The sequence below is a fragment of the Sus scrofa genome, chromosome 9 (assembly GCF_000003025.6).
Source record: "Sus scrofa isolate TJ Tabasco breed Duroc chromosome 9, Sscrofa11.1, whole genome shotgun sequence".
In the NCBI taxonomy this organism is placed as follows: domain Eukaryota; kingdom Metazoa; phylum Chordata; class Mammalia; order Artiodactyla; family Suidae; genus Sus; species Sus scrofa.
Window position 1 is genome coordinate 89,401,885 of NC_010451.4, and position 24,538 is coordinate 89,426,422.

Genomic DNA, 24,538 nt, shown 5'->3' on the forward strand with positions numbered 1-24,538 from the left:
AGTATCTTTCTCTTTGCTAATTATCTTCTACTCAGCCACATTTCATTTTGGTAGATAAATCTACTTTAACTTAGTCATTTCTTATTTTTCTTCCTTCTATTTTAACCTCTTTTAATTTGAGATAGAGTTCTAATTCATTTACTGGGAGTGGAGAACATAAGAGGAACTATTCTATTATCAGACAAGGAGAAGCTTTTTTTACAGGAAAAATAATAGTCACATTATTTTCAAATTGCATTGCATTCTTCTCTTGAAGTTTTGCCAACTCACTGAAGTCATCTCTCCATAACTGTATTTTAGAGGGTGCTGTTGCTCATCTAAGAAGGATTCCTTAAGGCAAAGAAATGTTCTCGTACATTTAGATACATACCCTGCCATATAAATTTATGGGACTAAATCATGATTCTGGTGGAATTTTACAGAGCATTTGGGCTCTTATGACATCAGAAATTTGGACAAACTATCATAACCTTTAATTGTCTTCTTGAACACTGTTTAATCTATATAAAGAATGAACCTTCCACATGTCACTAATATGTAAACCAAGAAGTAGTGTGTTTGTTAAAACCAGAGAAAAATATTTTTATCTCATTTATACCAGGTCTGTGTTTTAAGGGATACTTTTCCTAAGAAGTCTCATTCCCTTAATTGCCAGGAACACTGCCCTAAACAAAAGAAGCTGAAACATTTTGATTGATCCCTCCACCATGTGTTTATATACACAAGATGTGCTACTGCTCTGAAACCTCCTATATCCAAAGCTACCATGAGTCTGGCTCTAAGCATATTTACCTGCTCATTTATATATATATATAATGATTTTTTTCCATTATAGATGCTTTACAGTGTTCTGCCAATTTTCCACAGTACAGCATGGTGACCCAGTTACACATACATGTATAGATTCTTTTTTCTCACATTATCATGCTCCATCATAAGTGACCAGACATGGTTCCCATCTTACTCATGTTTCTCTTCACATTGTATAAATCTTTTGCTTCTTACCTGCTCATTTTAAAATGACCTCCATTCTCTCCTATCCAGCCATTATAGGGGAATTTTAAAAGGTATAAACTAGACAAGCAATCAAACACGTGGCTTCTTGGCTTTATCTCCAGCAGCCAATACTAGTAATGTTGAATAGTATCTGAGCTTCTTGATCTAAGACTGGTTCCTTCATTTATAAAAGGAAATTAATTGATAAAAGACCTTTTACATGTCTCAATTACATAGGCCAGAGTTCTATTGCTTGTTCACATAGCTATTTCATGAGGGTCAAGGTGAATTCCAGAATAATAACAACTACCATGTTTTGAGTTTTTATTAACTGAAAACACTGTTGCTACATACAGTATCAGTATACTGAGTATAGTACAGTGCATGAAGTATGAAATTTATCTTTATAATTTGGCATGGTAGTCATAATTATCTTTCTTTTATAACCAAAAAGATTGAGGGTAGAAGAAATTAAGAAAGTTGACTGAGAGGATAGACTGCTAAAAAGTTAGTAAGTGACAGAACTGGGGCTCAGTCAAGTTAATCTTATATTAAAATCTGTATTCTTAACCATTCTGCCACAATGTCACAAGGGAAAACTACAAGAGATATAGCATCGAAGTTCTTAGTGTGAATTCTGCTCTAACTTTCTAGTTGCAATATTTCAGAAGAAATAAAGCAAATAATTTGGCTTATATAAATTATAAAACAAGATAAAATTTTAAATAGTTTACATTTGAAGATCCTTACATTTTATATATGGCCACTGGCAAATAGTGTTATAATATTAAATAAACTACATTTTCCCCCTGTTTTTTCTCCAACTGCTAGAATGAAAAACTTGAGTAGTAATGTAGTTTTGTAATGTGTAATAATGACAGTTTAAAAATAAGGAATCCTTTATAAAATGGCAAATGTTAGTATAAAAATTGTTAATGGTGTAGAAGACAGGTTATTATTTCTGAGGGTCTAGAATTTTATTCTATCTCCCTACCCAGTTCCTCCAGGGTGATTCCCAACCTCATTCAGAGCCCATTTTACAAACTATTCACTTCACCTTGGTGGAGGTCAAGAATAACACCAGAATATCCAGTAACAATGAAAGGGGGCCAAGGAGCAAATATGTGGAAGAGGCATACAGGTCATTCAGTGAACACTTATCTACGTGATTTTCACATACTGCTCTGATTCTCAGTCCTGCTGGAAATATGTAAATAGGCAAGATCCCATCATACTTCTAATTGTATTTAGTAGCTTATGTTTGTTGTTTGTTTCTTTATGGAGCCTTTTTTTTTTTTTTCCTGTGCCTCATCATTTCATGGTCAGTGATTCTTCACACCTCCTATCATTTAATTTCTTAGAATTCCTTTATTTATTTAGTCTCAGGGAAATTACTGATTTGCAATTATAAGACTAATATAAGTAATTCTAATATGGGTAAATTAAAGCATATAATAAAAATTTTCACCTCATTTCCTGATTCTTACTTTGTTGTTCTAGGCTTAACACTGCATAAAAATGCAACTTTTTAAAATTAAAGAGATAAGATCAGTTTTAAGTGTGAGCACCTTAGAGTTTTATGAACATGCACCATCAAGAAAGTAAAGGTTATGTCACTCAGGCAAAATGCACCCAGAAAGTTTTAAGTCTGTGTGCAAATTTTTTTAATATTGTCACAACTTTTTGTTATAAGTAAAGAGAGAATATGAAAGGCAGAAGGTAAAACAAAGAATCACTTACAAGAGAATACCCGCAGGCTATCAGCCTGTTTTACAGTAGACTTTGCAGGCCAGAAGGGAATGGCAGATATACTTAAAAAGTGTTTTTTTTTTTTTTTTTTTAAAAAACAGAGTTCCCATTGTGGCACAGCAGAAACGAATTCAACTAGCATCCATGAGGGCATGGGTTCAATCCCTGGCCTTGCTCAGTGGGTTTAGGATATGGAGTTGCTGTGAGTTGCAGTGTAGATCACAGACGTGGCTTAGATCTGGCATTGCTGTTTCTGTGGCATATGCCAGCAGCTATAGCTCCAATTATACCCCTAGCCTGGGAGCCTCCATATGCCATGGGTAAGACCCTAAAAAGACAAAAAGTAAAATGAAATAAATAAATAAATAAAACCCTACAATCTAGGATACTCTATACAGAAAATTCATCATGCAAAATTGAAAGAGAAATAAAGAGCTTCTCAGATAAGCAGAAACTATAAGATTTAATCAATAGTAAACCAAACTTACAAGAAATATTAAAGGGCATTCTTCAAGTGAAAAAGAAATGGCTGTAACAGAGAAATAAGAAATTGTAGGAAGAGGAAATGCCACTAGTAGATGCAGATATATAGTAAAGACAGTGGCGCAACCACTTAAATAAGTTAGTACAAAATTTAAAAGATCAAAATTGTAAAATCAACCAAAACTAAAATAAATAGTTAAGGGTTGAACATGAAGATATAAAATATGACATAAGAAACAAAAAGTGGAATGTGTAGTAAAAAACTTTGCTCTTTTAGAATGTGAGATCAACACAAGGGGAAGATACTTTACTCATTAATATATATGCACCCCAAACATATATATTATGTATATATACACAAACATATATACACACACAAAATATTAACAGAAATAAAGGGAGAAATTGACAGTAACACAATAATGGTAGAGCAAATGAACATCCCAATTACATCAGTGGGAGATAATCCAGATAGAAAATCAGCAAGGAAACACTAGTCTTACATGAATCATTATATGGCACAGGTGCAACCCTAATAAGTAAATAAATAAAAATAAAAAAGTAGTTCCTACTGTGGCTCAGCAGGTAAAAAAAAAATCTTGTATCCATGAGGATGTGGGTTCCATCCCTGGCCTTACTCAGTGGGTTAAGGATCCAGTGCAGCTTCAAGCTGTGGCATAGGTTACAGACATGGCTCAGATCTGGCATCACTATGGCATAGGCCAACAGCCACAGCTCACATTCAACCTCTAGCATGGGAAGTTCCATATGCTGCAGATGCAACCTTAAAATAAAACTAAAAATAAAAATAGAATGTAAATAAATGAATCATTAGACCAGCTGGACTTAAGAGATATCTACAGTATATTCTACCCCCAAAACAGTAGAATGCACATTCCTTTCAAGTGCACATAGACTGTTCTCCAGGACAGTTAACAAAACAAGTCAGGACAAATTTAAGAAGACAGACATCATATCAAGTATCTTTTTTTTTATCATGATGGCATGAAATTGAAAATCAATTACAGGAAGACAAAGGAGGAAAGAACAAACATGTGAAGACTAAACAACATGCTACCAAACACCAATGGTCAATAAATAAATCAAAGAGGAAATCAGAAAATATCTTGAAGCAAGTTAAAATGGAAACACAATACTCCAAAATCTAAAGGATGCACCAAAAGAGTTCTAAGAGGGAAATTTATAGTGATAACAGGCCTACCTCAACAAATAATGAAAATCTCAAAAAGCCTAACATACCCTCTAAAAGAATTAGAAAATGAATAACAAAGCCCAAATTCAGCAGAAGGAAGGAAATAATAAAGATCAGAGTGGAAATCAATAATTTAGGGACAAAATAAAGACAGAAAAGATCAATGAAAGCAAGAGATGGTTTTCTGAAAAGATAAACCAAATTGATATGACTTTAAGAAAAAAAGAGAAAGTACTCAAATACACAAAATAAGAAATGAAAGAGAAGTTACTGCCATTATCACAGAAATATAAACAATCATGAGACAATACTATGAACAGTTAATGCCAAAAAATAGGACAACCTAGAAGAAATAGATTCCTAGAAACATACAATCTTCCAAGGCTGAATCAGGAAGAAATATATAATTTTAACAGAACAATTACTACTACAGAAATTGAATCAGTAATCAAAACCTTCCAAACAAAAGTCCAGAACCAGAGTGCTTCACAGGTGAATGCTATCAAACATATAAAGAAGAGTTAATAACTATCCTTCTTAAACTATTCCAAGAAACTGAAGAGAAGGGAACACTTCCAAACTCATTCTATGAGCCCACAATTACCCTGACACCAAAACCAAAGACAGTACAAAAAAAGAAAATTAAAGGGCACTATTTCTGATGAATATAGATGCATCTGTCACTATCTGCAGATGACATGATACCACATATAGGAATCCCTAAGTTCTCCACTAAAAAACTATTAGAACTAATAAATGAATTGAGTAAAGTTGCAGAATATAAGATCAACATACAGAAAGTTGTTGATTTTCTATACACTAAATAATGTGTCAGCATACATTTTCTTAGAGAAACCAAGAAAACCATTTAAAACTGCATCAAAAAGAATAAAATATATAGAAATTACCTTTGTTTTTGTCTTTTTAGGGCTGTACCTGTGGCATATGGAAGTTCCCAGGCAAGGGTCCAACTGGAGCTGTAGCCAACAGCCTACTCCAGAGCCACACTGGATCCAAGCCATGTCTGTGACTTACACCACAGCTCACAGCAACTCCAGATCCTCAACCCACTGAGCAAGGCCAGGGATTGAACCCATGTCCTCGTGGATGCTAGTTGGGTTCGTTAACCACTGAGCCACGATGGGAACTAAATATAGAAATTATCTTAACCAAGTAAGTGAAACACCTATACTCTGAAAACTATAAAACACAATGAAGAAACTAAAGATAATAAAAAGAAATGGAAAGACATCCCACACTCTTGGATGGGAAGAATTAATATTGTTAAAATGGCCATACTGCCCAAAGCAATCCATGGATTTAATGCAATCTCCATCAAAATGCCACAATATTTTTCACAAAACTAGAATAAATTATCCTAAAATTTATATGGAATAAAAAAGACCTCAAATTGCCAAAGCAATCTTGAGAAAAAAGAACAAAGCTAGAGGTGTATCATTCTTCCTGACTTCAGGCTATACTACAAAGCTACAGTAATAAAAAAAGTATGGCACAAAATACACATATATCAGTTGAACATAATAGAGAGCCCAGACATAAATGCATTTACATATGGTAAATTACTCTATGACAAAGGAGGCAAGAATACACAGTGGGGAAAAGACAGTCTCTTCAACAAGTGATGATGGGAAACCTGGCCAGCTACATGCAAAGGAATAAAATTAGAACATTTTATCACATATATACAAAAATAAACTCAAAATGGATTTAAAGACCTAAATGTAAGACCAAAAACCATAAAACAACTAGAAGAAAATGTAGGCAGTACAGTAACTGATAAAGATCTCAGCACTATTTTTTTGGTCTATCTCCTCAGGCAAGGGAAACAGAAGTAAAAAATAAACAAATGAGACCTAATCAAACTTAAAAACTTTTACACCACACAAGGAAAATGCAGCCTACTGAATGGGAGAAGATATTTGCAGATATTATATCCAATAAGGGGTTAATATAAAAAATATAAACTGCTAATACAACTCAATATCAAAAAACTAACACGCTAATTAAAAAATGGGCAGAAAATCTGAATAGCATTTTTTTAAAGAAGATATACAGGTGGCTAATAGGCATGTGAAAAGATGTTTAATATCACTAATCATTAGGAAAAATGCAAATCAAAACCACAATGAGATATCACCTCACACCTGTCAGAAAGGCTATCATTAAAAAGACTACAAATAACATGTCAGTTAGGAAGCAGAGAAAAGGGAACCATAGTGCACTGTTGGTGGGAATGTAAATTTCTACTATGGAAAAGAGTATGGAGGTTACTCAAAAAATTTAAAATAGAACTCACACATAATTCATCAGTTCCACGTGTGTGTGTGTATATATATGAAGAAAATGAAAACACTAATTCAAAAAGATCTATATACCCCAATGTTCTTAGCAGCACTAATCACAAGAGCAAAATATGGAAGCAAACTAAGCATCCATCAACAGGTGAATGGATACAGAAATCTGTGAAATTATAAATATATAATTATATACATTATTTATATAGGCATATATACATGCAGTGGAATATTACTCAGCCATAATAAAGAATGAAATTTTGCCATCTGCAATGACATGGATGGATACAGAGTGTATTATACTTACTAAAATGAATCAGAGAGAAAGATAAACACTGCACATTTTCACTTCTAAGTGGAATCTAAAAAAATATACTAAATGCATATAACAACATAGAAACAGACTCGGATATGGAGAACAAACTAGTAGTTGCTGATTGAGAGAGGGATGGTGGAGGGCAAGATAAGAGAGAGGGATTAAGAGCTACAAACTACTGGGTATAAAATAAATAAGATACAAGGATATAATGTACAGCACAGGGAATAAGGGAATATATACAATATTTTATTTATTTACTTTTTTGCCTTTTCTGGGGCGGCTCCCGCAGCACATGGAGGTTACCAAGCTAGGGGTCTAATCAGAACTGTAGCTGCCTACCTACACCAGAGCCACAGCAACGCGGGATCTAAGCTGCGTCTGAAACCTACACCACAGCTCACGGCAATGGCGGATCCTTAACCCACTGAGCAAAGTTAGGAATCAAACCGACAACCTTATGGTTCCTAGTCGGATTCATTAACCACTGAGCCACGAGGGGAACTCCTCCAATATTTTATAATGTTATTAAAATATATATGTATTTTATATATACACACACATAACAACTTTTAAAAGTAACAAAATGCCTAATTTCAGTTTAGTGCTCTGTAATGTTTTATTTTTTTATTTTTTTATTTTTTTATTTTTTTATTTTTTATTTTTTATTTTTTTGTAATTTCCCACTGTACAGCAAGGGGATCAAGTTATCCTTACATGTATACATTACAATTACAGTTTTTTCCCGACCCTTTCTTCTGTTGCAACATGAGTATCTAGACAAAGTTCTCAATGCTACTCAGCAGGATCTCCTTGTAAATCTATTTTAAGTTGTGTCTGATAAGCCCAAGCTCCTGATCCCTCCCACTCCCTCCCCCTCCCATCAGGCAACCACAAGTCTCTTCTCCAAGTCCATGATTTTCTTTTCTGAGGAGATGTTCATTTGTGCTGGATATTAGATTCCAGTTATAAGTGATATCATATGGTATTTGTCTTTGTCTTTCTGGCTCATTTCACTCAGGATGAGAGTCTCTAGTTCCATCCATGTTGCTGCAAATGGCATGATGTCATTCTTTTTTATGGCTGAGTAGTATTCCATTGTGTATATATACCACCTCTTCCGAATCCAATCATCTGCTGATGGACATTTGGGTTGTTTCCATGTCCTGGCTATTGTGAATAGTGCTGCAATGAACATGCGGGTGCATGTGTCTCTTTTCAGTAGAGTTTTGTCCGGATAGATGCCCAAGAGTGGGATTGCAGGGTCATATGGAAGTTCTATGTATAGATTTCTAAGGTATCTCCAAACTGTTCTCCATAGTGGCTGTACCAGTTTACATTCCCACCAACCGTGCAGGAGGGTTCCCTTTTCTCCACAGCCCCTCCAGCACTTGTTATTTGTGGATTTATTAATGATGGCCATTCTGACTGGTGTGAGGTGGTATCTCATGGTAGTTTTGATTTGCATTTCTCTTATAATCAGTGATGTTGAGCATTTTTTCATGTGTTTGTTGGCCATCTGTATATCTTCTTTGGAGAAATGTCTATTCAGGTCTTTTGCCCATTTTTCCATTGATTGATTGGTTTTTTTGCTGTTGCGTTGTATAAGTTGTTTATATATTCTAGAGATTAAGCCCTTGTCAGTTGCATCATTTGAAACTATTTTCTCCCATTCTGAAAGTTGTCTTTTTGTTTTCTTTTGGGTTTCCTTTGCTGGGCAAAAGCTTGTCAGTTTGATGAGGTCCCATGGGTTTATTTTTGCTCTAATTTCTATTACTTTGGGAGGCTGACCTGAGAAAATATTCATGATGTTGATGTCAGAGAGTGTTTTGCCTATATTTTCTTCTAGGAGTTTGATGGTGTCCTGTCGTATATTTAAGTCTTTCAGCCATTTGGAGTTTATTTTTGTGCATGGTGTGAGGGTGTGTTCTAGTTTCATGGCTTTGCATGCAGCTGTCCAGGTTTCCCAGCAATGCTTGCTGAATAGACTGTCTTTTTCCCATTTGATGTTCTTGCCTCCCTTGTCAAAGATTAGTTGACCATAGGTATCAGGGCTTATTTCCGGGTTCTCTATTCTATTCCATTGGTCTGTCTGTCTGTTTTGGTACCAGTACCACACTGTTTTGATGACTGTGGCTTTGTAGTATTTCTTGAAGTCTGGGAGAGTGAGGCCTCCTGCTTGGTTTTTGTTTCTCAGGATTGCTTTGGCGATTCTGGGTCTTTTGTGGTTCCATATAAATGTTTGGATTGTTTGTTCTAGTTCTGTGAACAATGTCATGGGTAATTTGATAGGGATTGCACTGAATCTGTAGATTGCTTTGGGTAGTATGGCCATTTTTACAATATTGATTTTCCCAATCCAGGAACATGGAATATCTTTCCATTTTTTTACATCTTCTTTGATTTCTTTGATGAAAGTTTTATAGTTCTCGGCATATAGGTCCTTTACCTCCTTGGTCAGGTGTATTCCGAGGTATTTGATTTTGTGAGGTGCAATTTTAAAAGGTATCGTATTTTTGTATTCCTTTTCTAATATTTCATTGCTGGTATACAGAAATGCAACTGACTTCTGAATGTTAATCTTATAGCCTGCTACTTTGCTGAATTTATTAATCAGTTTCAGGAGTTTTGGGGTTGAGTCCTTAGGGTTTTCTATGTATAGTATCATGTCATCTGCATACAGTGACAGTTTGATCTCTTCTCTTCCTATATGGATGCCTTTTATTTCTTTTGTTTGTCTAATTGCTGTGGCTAGGACTTCCAAAACTATGTTGAAGAGCAGTGGTGAGAGTGGGCATCCCTGTCTTGTTCCAGATTTGAGTGAGAAGGCTTTCAGTTTTTCCCCATTGAGTATTATATTTGCTGTGGGTTTGTCATAAATGGCTTTGATTGTATTCAGGAATGTTCCCTCTATACCCAGTTTGGCGAGGGTCTTGATCATGAATGGATGTTGGACTTTGTCAAATGCTTTTTCTGCGTCTATTGAGATGATCATATGATTTTTGACTTTTTTTTTTGTTGTTGTTAATGTGGTGTATGATGCTGATTGATTTGCGTATGTTGAACCATCCTTGTGAACCTGGGATGAACCCAACCTGGTCATGGTGTATAATTTTTTTGGTATGTTGTTGGATTCGGTTGACTAAGATTTTGTTGAGAATTTTTGCATCTATATTCATCAATGATATTGGGCAATAGTTTTTTTTTTTTTTTGGTGGTATCTCTGTCTGGTTTTGGAATGAGGGTGATGGTGACATTCACATAGAATGTCTTTGGGAGTATTCCTTCTTCTTCAACCTTTTGAAAGAGTTTAAGGAGGATGGGCACCATTTCCTCTTTATACATTTGGTAGAATTCGCCTGTGAAGCCATCTAGTTCTGGACTTTTATTTGTAGGGAGTGATTTTATGACCTCTTCAATTTCATTTCTAGTGATCGGTGTGTTCATTTGGTCTGTTTCTACTTGATTCAGTTTTGGCAGGCTGTAAGATTATAGAAAATTGTCCATTTCTTCCAGATTTTCAAACTTGCTGCCGTATAGTTGTTCATAGTATTCTCTTATGGTTTTTTGTATTTCTGCTGTATCTGTTGTGATTTCTCCTTTTTCATTTATAATTTTGGTTATTTGGGTTCTTTCCCTCCTCTTTTTAGTGAGTCTGGCCAGGGGTTTGTCAATTTTGTTTACCTTTTCAAAGAACCAGCTCTTGGTTTTATTGATTTTCTCTATTGTTTTTTGAGTCTCTATTTTATTGATTTCTTCTTTGATCTTTATAATTTCCTTCCTTCTGCTGACTTTAGGACTTTTTTGTTCTTCTTTTTCTAATTCATTTAGGTGGAGGGTTAAGTTGTCAATTTGGGATCTTTCTTCTTTTTTGAGAAAGGCCTGTATTGCTGTAAATTTCCCTCTGAGCACTGCTTTCGCAGCATCCCATAGATTTTGAGAGGTTGTGCCTTCATTGTCATTTGTTTCAATGTAGTTTTTAATTTCCTTCTTGATTTCCTCATTGACCCATTGGTTTTTTAGTAGCATGTTGTTTAGTCTCCATGTAGTAGGTTTTTTCTCTTTCCTTTTCCCATGGTTGGTTTCTAATTTCATGGCATTGTGGTCAGAGAAGATACTTGAGATAATTTCTACGCTCCTAAATTTATTGAGATTCGCTTTGTGTCCCAATATGTGGTCGATTCTTGAGAATGTTCCATGAGCATTTGAGAAGAATGTGTATTCTGCTTTTTTTGGATGTAGTGTCCTGAAGATAGCAATTAAGTCTAACTTTTCTATTGTTTCCTTTAGGATCTCTGTTGCTTTATTGGTTTTCTGTCTAGAGGATCTGTCCATTGATGTGAGGGGGGTATTAAGGTCTCCTACTATGATTGTATTCTCATCAATATCTCCCTTTATGTCAGTTAATATTTGTTGTATGTATCTGGGTGCTCCTATGTTTGGGGCATATATGTTGACGATAGTAACATCCTCTCCTTGGATGGATCCCTTAATCATTAAATAGTGTCCTTCTTTGTCTTTCTTTATGTCTTTTGTTTTAAAGTCTATTTTGTCTGATATGAGCGTTGCGACTCCTGCTTTTCTGTCATGTCTATTGGCGTGAAATATTTTTCCCCACCCTTTCACTTTCAATCTATATGTATCTTTTGTCCTAAGGTGAGTTTCTTGTAGGCAGCATATTGAAGGTTTTTGCCTTTTTATCCACTCAGCCACTCTGTGTCTTTTGATTGGGGCATCCAGCCCATTGACATTTAAGGTGATAATTGATAGATGATTATTTATTGCCATTTGAACCTCGTGTTCCAGTTGATTCTATGGTTCTCCATTCTTCCTTTCTTTTTTTTTTTTTTTTTTTTGGTTGGCTGATCTCCTGTTGTTTTCTGCTTGAGTGTATTTTTTTTTTCATTTTTTGCAAATGCAATATTTGCTTTTGGCTTGTGGTTGCCCTGTTTTTTAAGTATGCTAACCCCTTCCCATAATTGTGTGTTTTAGCCTGATGGTCCTGTAAGTTCAAACACTTCATTGCTATATGAAAATTAAGAAGAGAAACATACAAACAAAGAAACAAAAAGGGTTATTTACTTCTTAACATCCCTTGCCCACATTTTATGGTTTTGATGACTCTTTTTTCTTTTTAATTTTATTTTGTTTGAAGCATGTTCATGATTAAATCTGTATGCTGGCTTATTTGAGTGACTGCTCTCTGACTGCGGTTTCCTCAGTCCTAGTTCTTCCTCTTCTTCTTTTTTTTTTTTTTCTTTTCTTTTTTCTTCCCTTTCCTTCCTTTCTTTTGGTTTAGAGATGCCCTTTCAATATTTCCTTTAACCTGGGTTTTGTGTTGCTGTATTCTTTAAGTTTTTGTTTGTTGGGAAAAATTTTTATTTCCCCTTCTATTTTAAATGATATTCTTGCTGGATAGAGTATTCTAGGTTGCATATTTTTTCCTTTGAGCACTTTAAATATCTCTTGCCATTCCCTCCTGGCCTGTAGTGTTTCTGTAGAGAAATCAGCTGATATTCTTATGGGGGTTCCCTTGTAGGTAACATTCTGTTTTTCTCTTGCTGCCTTTAAGATCCTCTCTTTATCACTAACTTTTAACATTTTTATTATGATGTGTCTTGGTGTGGGTCTATTTGGGTTCAGTTTGTTTGGGGCCCTCTGTGCTTCTTGTATCTTCAATCCAGTATCCTTTAGATTTGGGAAGTTTCCAGCGATAATTTCTTCAAATATATTTTCCATCCCCTTATTTTTTCTACTCCTTCTGGAATTCCTATTATGTGTAGATTGGCCCGCTTTATATTATCCCATAGGTCTCTTATATTGCTTTCCAGTTTTTTGATTCGGTTTTCTGTCTGTTGACCGGATTGAGTGATTTCCATTATTCTATCTTCCATATCACTGATTCGTTCTTCTGCATTATTCATTCTGGTTTTTACTGCCCCTAGTTCAGTTTGCATCTCTGCAAATGAATGTTCTAGTTTTTCTTGGCTTCTCCTTATATTTTCTAGTTCCTTTCTGAGGGTATCTGCATTACTGTTCATATCTTCTCTTAATTCCTTCAGTATTTTCACTATTTCTCTTTTGAACTCCAGGTCTGTCTGACTGCAGAGATCTGTTTCATTGTTGACTGTTTTAGGTGAGTTCTCCTGTTGGTTTGACTGGGGGTGGTTTCTCAGCTTCTTCATCTTGCTTGTTGTTTTCTTTTTCCTGAGGGAGTTGTACTCTCCGTGACCGGGCAGTGTTTGCCTTGTCACTGCCGTGGAATATTTCCTGAGGGCTGGCGTTGTTGGTCAATCTTTTTTGAGGCAGTGTGGCTTTTCTGGAGTGTTGATGGGGCTAACAGTGTTTCCTTGAAGCAAAGGAGGGCTTCCTGAGGGCAGACAGGACTGGGAGGTCCACACCATGATGGTAGCAGATTTCACTTGGTCATGCAGAGCTTGCTCTGGTGTTTTTAGGTTGTGGGGTTCTTGCAGGGGGTTGGTGGTGTTGGGCAGCTGTTCCTCAGGAGTGCAGCACCCCCTGGGGGCTGGAGCAACTATCTGGGTCACTGAGAACCTAAGAGGCTCTTCCCTAAGGCAGCCCAACTCAGAAGGATGGCCTGAGAATGTAGGCGGATCTTTTCACAGTCTAGCCAAGCTTCTTGCAGCTTTTCTGGGCTGCAGGGGCTCTTCCAGGGGGCTGGTGGTGCTGAGCAGCTATTCCACAGGAGTGGGGCACCCCCTGGGGGCTTGGGCGGGTGGCAGGGCCACTGGAAACCCAAGAGGCTCCTCCCCAGGGCAGCCCGACTCAGAAAGACCATCTGAGATCTTTTCCCGACTCGGCCAGGCTTGTTGCAGCTTTTCTGGGCTGCAGGGGGTCCTGCCTGGAGCTGGCAGTCCTATGCAGCTGATCCACTAGGGCACCCCCTAGGGGCTTGGGTGGGTAGCAGGGCCGTTGGAAACCCAAGAGGCTCCTCCCTGGGGCATCCTCACTCAGAAAAACTGTCTGAGATCTTTTCCCGACTCGGCCAGGCTTGTTGCAGCTTTTCTGGACTGTAGGGGGTCCTGCCTGGAGCTGGCAGTCGTATGCAGCTGATCCTCTAGAGCTTGGCACCCCCTGGGGGCTTGTGCGGGTAGCAGGGCCGTTGGAAACCCAAGAGGCTCCTCCCCGGGGCAGCCTGACTCAGAAAAACCGTCTGAGATCTTTTCCCGACTCGGCCAGGCTTGTTACAGCTTTTCTGGGCTGTAGGGGGTCCTGCCTGGAGCTGGCAGTCGTATGCAGCTGATCCTCTAGAGCTTGGCACCCCCTGGGGGCTTGTGTGGGTAGCAGGGCCGCTGGAAATCCAAGAGGCTCCTCCCCGGGGCAGCCCAACTCAGAAAAACCGTCCGAGAATTAGGCAGATCTATTCACGGCCTGGCTAGGCTTGTTCTAGCTTTTCTGGCCTGCAGGCCTTTTCTCGGGGGCTGGTGGTGTTTGGTGCTACTCTGCGGAAGTGTAGCCCCACCAAAGGGCAAGCAGGCCTGTGCAGGGACAGCCCCTGCGGTGGTAGGCTTCAGGCAATTGTTGAGGCCAGCCCACCTGGATGGCAGGCAGTCCCAGGTTCGGGAGAGCATAGGGGGTGGCGGGGGTGGGGGGAGGGGATGCACTGGGAAGCACAGCTTTCTGCTAGCTAGCCAGCCTGTAAGCTTGCTGTGGCGTGGGGGGTATTCTATGGGGACCCACTCCTTCTTCTCTCCCCTCCCCAGCACGGGCGCAGACCAGGCTCTTCTCCCAGGTTCCCTCTGATGCAGCTTTCCACTTCCCCGCCCCTAGAGTATTGCTCACTTCCTCTGCGATGGTTTTGTTTTCTAGTCTCCCAGGCAGTCTCTGCCCCGTCAAATGGTTTTGAGACCTCCCAAGCAGTTTCTGCTCCGCCCCGCCCCCCCAGCCCGGGGACTAACCTCTGGAGCTGAGGTCTCGGTGCCCAGCCCCCACCCAGGCGTCTAAATTTTTGGTGACTGTGCCCGTAGTTCAGATGGTCCGTTCGGTTCTTGATCGGCTTTTCCGTACTCCAACTTACTGCTACACTCTTCTCTGCACCTGGAGATTGCTCCAGTTTGTTTGATCTTTTCCCCGTGTAGGTGACTTTCCATGGTGCGGGAACCCTTTCTCCTCCACAGTTCCCTTTCGGGAGCGCCCGTCCAGCTCGGATTCACCTTCTCTCACTCTCCTCTTTTCTCCCGTTCTGCCCAGTAATGTCACGAACTTCTTGCTGTTATTAGAGTTTAGGTTCCTCTGCCAGCGATTGGTTGCTGTTCTGTGCGAGTCATTTATTCTGTAGATGTGCTTTTTTTGTTGTGTTTGTGGGAGAGGGCGAGCGTGTCCCCCTACTCCTCCGCCATCTTGTCCTCTCTCTGTAATCTGTTTTAAATTGTAAATTCCATGAGAACCAAAATGATTTCAATAATAACTTCAGAACAGACCTAATCTGAATGTTCCTCATGCTTGCAAAAAATATGGCCAGGAAATTATTTCTGCAAACAATATTTAGTTTATTTTTTTCTTTAAAATTGAAAGCAAAAGTTGCAAACAGAATCAGCTGAGCCAGGCTCAGGGCAGCCTCACACTGCTTTTATAATGCTCTTGTAAGTGAGAAAAAATAATGTTTTTCCAAAGTGACACAATGAAAAAAAATTGATAAAAATACTTATGAAATAGAATGTTCCAATTAAATTACATATTTTTTAAATCATATTTAAGCAGAAATTTTTTTATTACCATGCTCATTGAGAAGCTTACAAAAATTATTAGTCCAAGCCCTCCTTCAGTAACGAGGATATTAAGAATGCAGTTGATATCACGTTTGGCAGAAGCCACAGATTTAAACACTTCAGGAGCCAGGTGGGAAAGGTAAATAAATGAGGCAAGTCAAACAAAGCATATTCAAGAGCTGAACATCTAGCCTTTGTAATGGACTCAAAATGTCTTTTTATTAAGCAATATTTTATTGAAAGCTGTATTTTATTAAGCAGCCCTGTGGGGTTTGTCCCTTTGCATTTAGATAGCACCACTCAACATTCCAGCAAAGTGTAGATGTTGCCATTTCCTCCATTTTATAATTGAGAAAATGGGAGCACTAAAAGGATCAAGAACTTGTCTGTGGTCACAAGACAAGCAGTGTGACATCAGGACATGAGCCCTTAATTACTATTAATCTGAGCTTAATGGTAAGTGAAAGCCTATACAAACATTAACTCATTAATCTGAGAGGTTGATACTAGTATTTATACCCATTTTACACATATAGAAACTGGATCACAAACAGGTGAAGACAGATGTCCAGTGTTACATAACGAGTAATTATAGTGCCAAGAGCTGAAGCCTCAGGTGGTATGTTTTCAGAGCCCCTACTCTTGGTGTAGTTCTCAACTAGAGCTATTTTGCTCCCCAGAGGACATTCCAATGTCCAGAGACATTTTGGTTGTTACAGCTGGGGAGGAGGGAGATACCAGCATCTAATAGGTAGCAGCCAGGGATGTCTAAAGTATCTTACAATGCAGGACAGCCCCACTTCCACAACAAAGAAACCTGGCCCCAAATGTCAGTAGTGCCACTGATGAGAAACCTGGGTCTATGTGATTATTACTATGCAGCCATGTAGATAAAAAATAAGCTACTGCAATAGATGGGGACTGACAATACATAATTTATAATCTTCATCTCTAAATAAACCTGTGCTATCAGATTGTTTTCATGCTGTCTGTTCTCTAAAAAGTGAACTATAAAAAGCAGTCCAAATAATTAGTACTTTATTTAACCAAGACATTGGATTTTTTTCATATCTTATTATGATATTCAATATTACAAATTCTATAAGAATTTTTATTATGAATCTCACTTTTACAGACTATTAAACACTTATTTTTGTCACTACATATGCACATTATTAAAACTCATAAATCTTCACAGTTATCTCTTTAACCAAAACTGTTTCCATTGAATCTTTCTTACCTCCTTTTCCCTTCTGACCTTTATAAAGTATTTCCCACAAAGCACAGTGAAGGTGTTGGTGAAGAAGAAAAATGTGAAAGGTACCCTTTTGCCCTTAATTACTTAGCAGCTGCCTTGGCACATTGCTTTCCCATCTCCCTTTTACCCCTGAAATGCTTGTTATCTCTATTAATTATTTTCAGAGATTAGAGAAACAATAAGTGATGGGTTAGACAGAGAGGGAGTTAGAGCTAAGGAACAGTGAGTGACGTCAACATAAGACAGCTGGCTGAGAGAGTGTTCCTGCTAGTGAATACAAGACCTAGAAATAAAATCTACTAAGATTCTATATGCTCTGTGGGAGAAAAGGGAAGGGGTTTCAACAATGGTCATTAATCCACAACTCTCGTCTTATTTAAACAGCTGTTAAACGTGTAATTTTAACAAATCTTCGAGTTACTTGGGTTGTTTCATTTTGTTTTGTGTGTCTTTTTTTTTAGGGCTCCACCTGTGGTATATGGAGGTTCCGGGGCCAGGGGTTGAATGGGAGCTACAGCTGCCAGCCTACACCATAGCCACAGCAAGGCGGGATCTGAGCCACATCCACAACCTACACCACAGCTCATAGCAACGCTGGATCCTTAACCCACTAAGCAAGGCCAGGGATTGAACCTGTGTCCTCATGGATACTAGTCAGATTTGTTTCTGTTGAGCCAAGACAGGAATTCCCCTCAAGATACTTGGAATTTTCTTTTAAAACATTTCTTTCTAGGGTTAAAAAAAACAATGTGTTCTTTTAAGCTTAGAGATCCAAATGACCTTCTTAATGATCTTCTGAGCACACTAGAACTTTCAAGATTTCAATTCTGCATACTTTTGGTCAATGTGACTTCCTATTTTTAAAAAGGAGAAAGAGACTGAGAAGACTCCAAAACCTGCTTACATTTTGATCTGTTCTTTAAATATTGATTTTATGTGACTTCAATATAAACTGGTTAAAAACATGGATTAAAATTTCCTTAAAAGGAGTTCCTGTCATGGCACAGTGGAAATGAATCTGATTAGCATCCATGAGGACATGGGTTCAATCCCTGGCCTTGCTCAGTGGGTTAGGTATTTGGAGTTGCCGTGAGCTATGGTGTAGGTCGCAGACACGGCTCGGATCTGGTGTTGCTGTGGCTCTGGCATAGGCCAGCAGCAAGAGCTCCAATTAGACCCCTAGCCTGGGAACCTCCATATGCCATGGTGTGGCCCTAAAAAGACAAAAAAAAAATCCCTAAGAGGAGTTCCCGTCGTGGCTCAGCAGTTAACAAAACTGCCTAGCATCCAGGAGGATGCAGGTTCGATCCCTGGCCTTGCTCAGTGGGTTAAGGATTCGGCTTGGATCCCACGTTGCTGACTATGGCATAGGCCGGCAGCTATAGCTCCAATTGGACCCCTAGCCTGGGAACCTCCGTATGCCACAGGTGTGGCCCTAAAAAGACAAAAAAATTTCCTTAAAATATGAATGGTTTTAAAAGAAAGGGAATGCTTGGCAAAGTGTGATTTTTTTAAAATTGAAGGAAAAATATTTGAAAAGTAGTTGTAGTTGTTGCCATTTAAAGAAAATTCCCAATACAGCTAGATTTACCTTCCCTCACTTGTTCTCTTTCATTTACTAACATTATGCAAACCATTGTAAATCTATGTTAAGAGCATATATATTATTAGGAATAAGGAATAAAAATTTATCTGGTGAAACTTATATACTGGGGATTGTTTTTCTATTAATTATATTCTTAACAGTACTGTGCAGAATCTTTCTTATGCAAATCTTGTGATAACACTTTTTAAATCTTTTCATAAATTTTTGTCATATCACATTTAAATGTAGTTCATGAAAATTTGATTTGTTTCTTACCAAAGCAATGACAGATTACATAGAAATAAATGGATATTTGTTATGTTCGTTTGTTACCTTACTCCATTTGGGCACCTATATACCAAAACACCATACACTGAGTGGCTTATAAACAAGAGATATTTATTCCTCAAAGGTTTTGAGGTTGGGAAGTCCAAGATCAAGGCATTGGCAGATTCAGGGTGTGGTGAGAGCCTACTTTTCAATTCATAAACAACAGCTTCTATTTTATAACCTCATGAGGCAGAAGGCACAAGGGGACTTTCTCCACTGGCTCTCTTTTATAAGGGCACTAATCTCATTCCTGGGAGCTCTACCTTCATGACCTAATCATCTCCCAAAAGCCAACCTTTTTTTTTTAGTAAATTTTATTGGAGTATAGGTGACTTACAATGTCATGTTAGTTTCAGGTGTACAACAAAGTGAATCAGCCATACATAAACATACAGATCCATTCTTTTTCAGATTCTTTCCCCATATAGGCCATCACAGAGTACTGAAAAGATTTCTCCAAGCTATATAGTAGGTCCTTGTTACCCGTTTTTTTATATATTAGTCAAAGGCTCACCTCTTAATACCATCACCTTGTGGCTGGGATTTCAGTATATCAATTTGGGACACAGATATTCAATTCACAGCAGTTACTCATGATAGTGATGGTAGTTTTAAGCCACCAAGTTATATCATATCTTATTAAACATATATATGTTTAATATGTGAATCACATAATTTAGGCTACAGGCGAAACTAGTGAAATTAGCTCTTTCATTAAGTTTACACAGTTGCCTAAATACAGAAATTTTAACCAAGATGGTTTAAGTAAAATATTCCCTTAAAAAAGCACAATTAGAATTGGAGGGTGAAAGAGGGAGTAAAACCTACAGAGTAATATGAACTTGAATCAGATTAGGCTCAGTCACATGATCTTAGCTTATGCAACTAAGCACCAACAACAGGTGGGAATGGCTGCAGGTGAAGTTTGACATTGTTACAAAGTTGTTATTTGCAGTTGCTTTAATATCTAGGAAAGCATTTGTAGAAAGAAAAAATATCAAGTACTATGTCTAGATACATAACTTTATATAGCAATTTCCATAGTAGTCAGATTTCTCATTTATTTTTATTCCCCTTCTCCTACTCATCCCTAACTTTCTGACAACCACAAAGAATGTCACAGATCTACATAAGTTTTATTTATCATTGTAAGACAGATTTGTAATATAAATGTGTGTGTGTGTATATGTGTGTGTGTGTGTGTGTGTGTGTGTATGTATGAATGACAAAAAGGTTAAGTGGAAAGATCTGAGCCTACACCTCATATAAGCTGTTAGAAATAAAAATTATAATAAGTGATATTAGTTTTAAGTATATGCAAGAAACTATTCTAATTAAGTCACATACTATTTTTATCTTTTTAATCTTGCCAGCAACATGGAAAGCAGATACCATTCAGATATTACAAAGGATATACCTGAGATACAATTTTTATCATAAACTGACAACTTGGGACTTGAATGCAGGGTTTTCTGCCTTTAAACAGAGTTTGTGCTATATCATGTACTATTCCAAATATACACATATATATATATAAATATGTGTATATATTACATACATGTATATGTGTGTAAATATATATGTGAAATTCATATATTTGCATTTCAATGCTTGCTACCGAATTTCTTCTCAGAATGTTATCGTCACTAATATGTCCGTTTCTGAACATTAAATAATCTTTCAAATATATCATTTAGGAGTTCCCGTCGTGGCGCAGTGGTTAACGAATCCGACTGGGAACCATGAGGTTGCGGGTTCGGTCCCTGGCCTTGCTCAGTGGGTTAAAGGATCCGGCGTTGCCGTGAGCTGTGGTGTAGGTTGCAGATGCAGCTGGGATCCCGCGTTGCTGTGGCTCTGGTGTAGGCCAGTGGCTACAGCTCCGATTGGACCCCTTCCATATGCCGCGAGAGCGGCCCAAAGAAATAGCAAAAAGACAAAAATATATATATATATATATATATATATATATATATATATATATGATTTAGAGTCCAGTGTTAACCTAAAGAGCTGCTGAACATTCTCTGAATTCAGCCCTCTTCAACTTTCTGAGTTTCTGAGGTTTTTATGATGCTTTTGCCTTTAAAATATCCTTAATATGTTGATGTTGATCTTATTTTTTAAAAGAATTTAAATGCCTCTAGTAAAAACATAATCCTTCCCAATACATTTTTTATGTTAATCATACAGTTTTCCTCATGTGGATGTTTAGTTGTGTGTGGGATTGAGCTACTAAATTTCACTCCCTTCTTTATTTCACTTTCTGTTACAGGAACATCCCTCCCTAGGCCAACTTTCAGAAAAATTAATAGACAACAACATTAATGTCATCTTTGCTGTTCAAGGAAAACAGTTTCATTGGTATAAGGTATGTTAATTCCCAACGCATAAAAATAAAAATGGCAGTTAAAACTAGAATACATCTTAGAACCCAAGGAAAGGATTCTGGAGTTACTATACTCTGTACAATCTAAACTTAATACTGTATTAACTAATGCAAACTACAAAGTGTCTTAAATTGGCATTTAAGTCTAAATAAGAATAAATTCTATCTATGTTTATAACACTAGATCCAAGTGTGGGCCTTGATACTTGGTGTTTTACTGACTGTGACAATAATAGAGGACATTTTTATCAGGTGGAAAAGTAGTCCATGCTCCAGCTATCTGTACATGTCTGCTTATTCCAGTCAATGGGCATATCTTTATAATAGATTAGGTTGGGGACTATCAGCCTATTTTTCAATAGCATCATCGTTCATAGATTCGGTCTAGGTCATCTAATAAAAGAATGAGAGGAGCCATGGAAGGGGTCAATGCAGTCAAAGCATGCCTACCTATCTACATAAGAGTAATCTTGCTTTTATCCAGAATCTTTTGGACCAGGTGAGTCCTACAAGCAGAATACAAATTTGGCACCTATGTAACTCTGGTGTTACCCCATATTTCCCCTCTCATCCCTAATAAAGAGCTTCTGTGACCCTGCTGTAGTTTTTTTTCACAGTCTTTCATGTTCTTCCTTCCAGGAAACTCTCTTCTCTTTATTTCCACAATACTGTGAAACCATAATTTTCATTGCACATGTCTGTTCACTGGGCCTACTTTATCTCCTTTATTGTCTTTGCTTTTTCCTTTTATACCCAATGTCCTTTACTTATTTTCTAATACTTTGGAGAAACTACATTTTTTTTGGCTTCAACAAATATTTCAACTCATTTGCACATGCCACAAACCTGGTGTTCCCTCCACCAATTTCTCTAATACCCGGCTACCACATTCATCATCTGAAAGAGCTTCTTTAATTATACCATTTCTCCCTTTAGAAATATACAGTTAAAATTTAATTCCATTTTCCCAAATTTTTATACCATGGAATGCCCTTTTAAGGTAACAAATGTTAATATCCTTACAAGTAGAACTCCAACACAAATTAAATGCCCAGATCACTTTATAAACAAAGGTAACAGCTTCCACTTAAGAGTACAAACTATAGTCAGGCTCAGAATTTATTGACATTAACTCATTTAATACTCTTTACTCATAACAGTAAGGCAATATTACTAATATGCCCATTTTAAAGATGAAGGAAATGCTTTTGGAGAGGTTATATGCTTGCCCAAACTTTCCTAACAAACTAAATCCTGTGTTCTTAACCTTTAAGCTTAAATTTCAAATTGATTTCAAATTATTGTGTAGCTTTTTATTGCTTTTGCTTCCTTTTACTCTGCTGTTCATTATTTCTTGATGGTAATACTAACTTTAGCAATTTCCCTCTCCTCCTTTAAGAAAATTCCCACTGACTGATAAATCATAAAAATCAGGCTTATTATTAATTGAATTGTGTGCAAAGTAAGAATCAACAGGCTCTAAACACCTAACAAGCTCTGCTAAGAGTCTGTCCTTGCAGTCACCTACTTTGGCTGCCCAGAGACGTTTTTTATCACTCACCTTTGTCTGGCTTGTAAGAGCCTCCTAATCCATCCCCTAAATCCATACTTCATCTGGCTACAGGGTGAGCTATTTAAATCACAAGTGTGACCACAGTACTCCCTAGAGTAAAATGTTCCAGTGTTTCCTTCTGATTTAGAGGATCAAGTCTTTAACATAGCATATGAGGCCAGCTGGTCCCTGCTTGCCTCTTTGGCCTCATCCCCCCTACTACTGTCTGCCTTAAACTTGTCCCTTTAGTCATGCTTCTAAGCCCCTGTGTACACATACTCACCAGCCTCTTTCTTTTCTTAGTGCCTTTAATCTCGCTATATACATCCCACGCCTGAAAGCCCTTATTCCTCATTTACTTCACTAACTCTTACTCATCCTTAAAGAAACAGCTCATGAATCACCTCCTCTAGGAAACAGTCCATGACAATTATCCCCAGCCCTCAAAGGCTTGCTCAGTACCCCTCTCAATAGAATCTGTGCATATGTCTATTGCTTCATGTGTACGTCATTTTTTTGAAACTGTCATTTATACTCCTGTGAGATCCTTAAGGATGGACACTATGTAGCCTAGCAATTTAGCATCTCCAAAGTGGTATATCATAGGTACTTATTAAAGGTTATATAAATGGATTTTTAAAATCTTTGAGTGATATGATTTCCATGTTTCCTGAGATACCATATGGTTAGTATCTAAACAGTGGCTAGCAGGAGTTGCCATATCTGGCGTTGTAGTGAGCTGTGGTGTAGGCAGCAGACATAGCTCGGATCTTGTGTTGCTGTGGCTGTGGTGTAGGCCAGCAGCTATAGCTACAATTCAACCCCTAGCTTGGGGACTTCCAAAACAATAAAATAAAAAAAGAAAAAGTGGCTGGCATATAGCAGGAACTTGATACTTGTGAATGGTAAAATGAATGTATAAATGCATTTCATGACTTTTCACAATCCATTTCCATATAAATATGCACCATTCACTCTGGTCAGATCTGTTTCTTCTTTGTTCCTACTTCATCTAAAACTTAGGTAAATTAAGTCTTTGCTAATTCTCATTTTCTCACTAGGAATACCTTGAGTCTAGACCATAGTTATTATGTACCATCCATCAGGAATAACCCACTCCATGAAGCTTCCACTTGTGACTATTGTTTTTTTTTCTCCTGTCTGGGCAACTATGTCCTAAAGGCTATTCTATGGAAAAGTAGTTCTGCAAAATATTTATATATGTTAAGTGAGAAAAGAATTTTATAATTAGGTAAATGTTAGGAAATGCATTTAACAATGCTGTTAGTTCTGAATTGCAGGTGTGTGCACTTTGAATCTCTGTGTTGGAGAAACAATATGCAGAACTTATCAAACTTTTTTGCCCTCAAAACCCTTTCTATTTTAAAATTTCATAGTGGAGTTCCCACTGTGGCTCAGTGGTAATGAATCCGACCAGGATCCATGAGGACGTGGTTCCTATCCCTGTCTTTGCTCAGTGTGTTAAGGATCTGACTGCTAGACCAGTATTGTGTAGGTCGCAGACTCAGCTCGGATCCTGCACTGCTGTTGCTTTGGCTGTGGTGTAGGCTGGCAGCTACAGCTCCAATGCGATCCCTGGACTGAGAACTTCTATATGCCACAGGT

The 24,538-nt window shown here is 37.7% G+C and overlaps 1 protein-coding gene across 5 annotated transcripts in view; it reads left to right on the forward strand.

The window, feature by feature from the left end:
- Positions 1-24,538, forward strand: part of ITGB8 (integrin subunit beta 8) — a 108,457-nt gene that overhangs the window by 59,640 nt on the left and 24,279 nt on the right. For all 5 annotated transcript variants that reach the window (XM_021101903.1, XM_021101904.1, NM_001097424.1 and 2 more), the window contains 1 exon segment: positions 21,247-21,342. In XM_021101903.1, the coding sequence (XP_020957562.1) occupies positions 21,247-21,342 (96 nt within the window).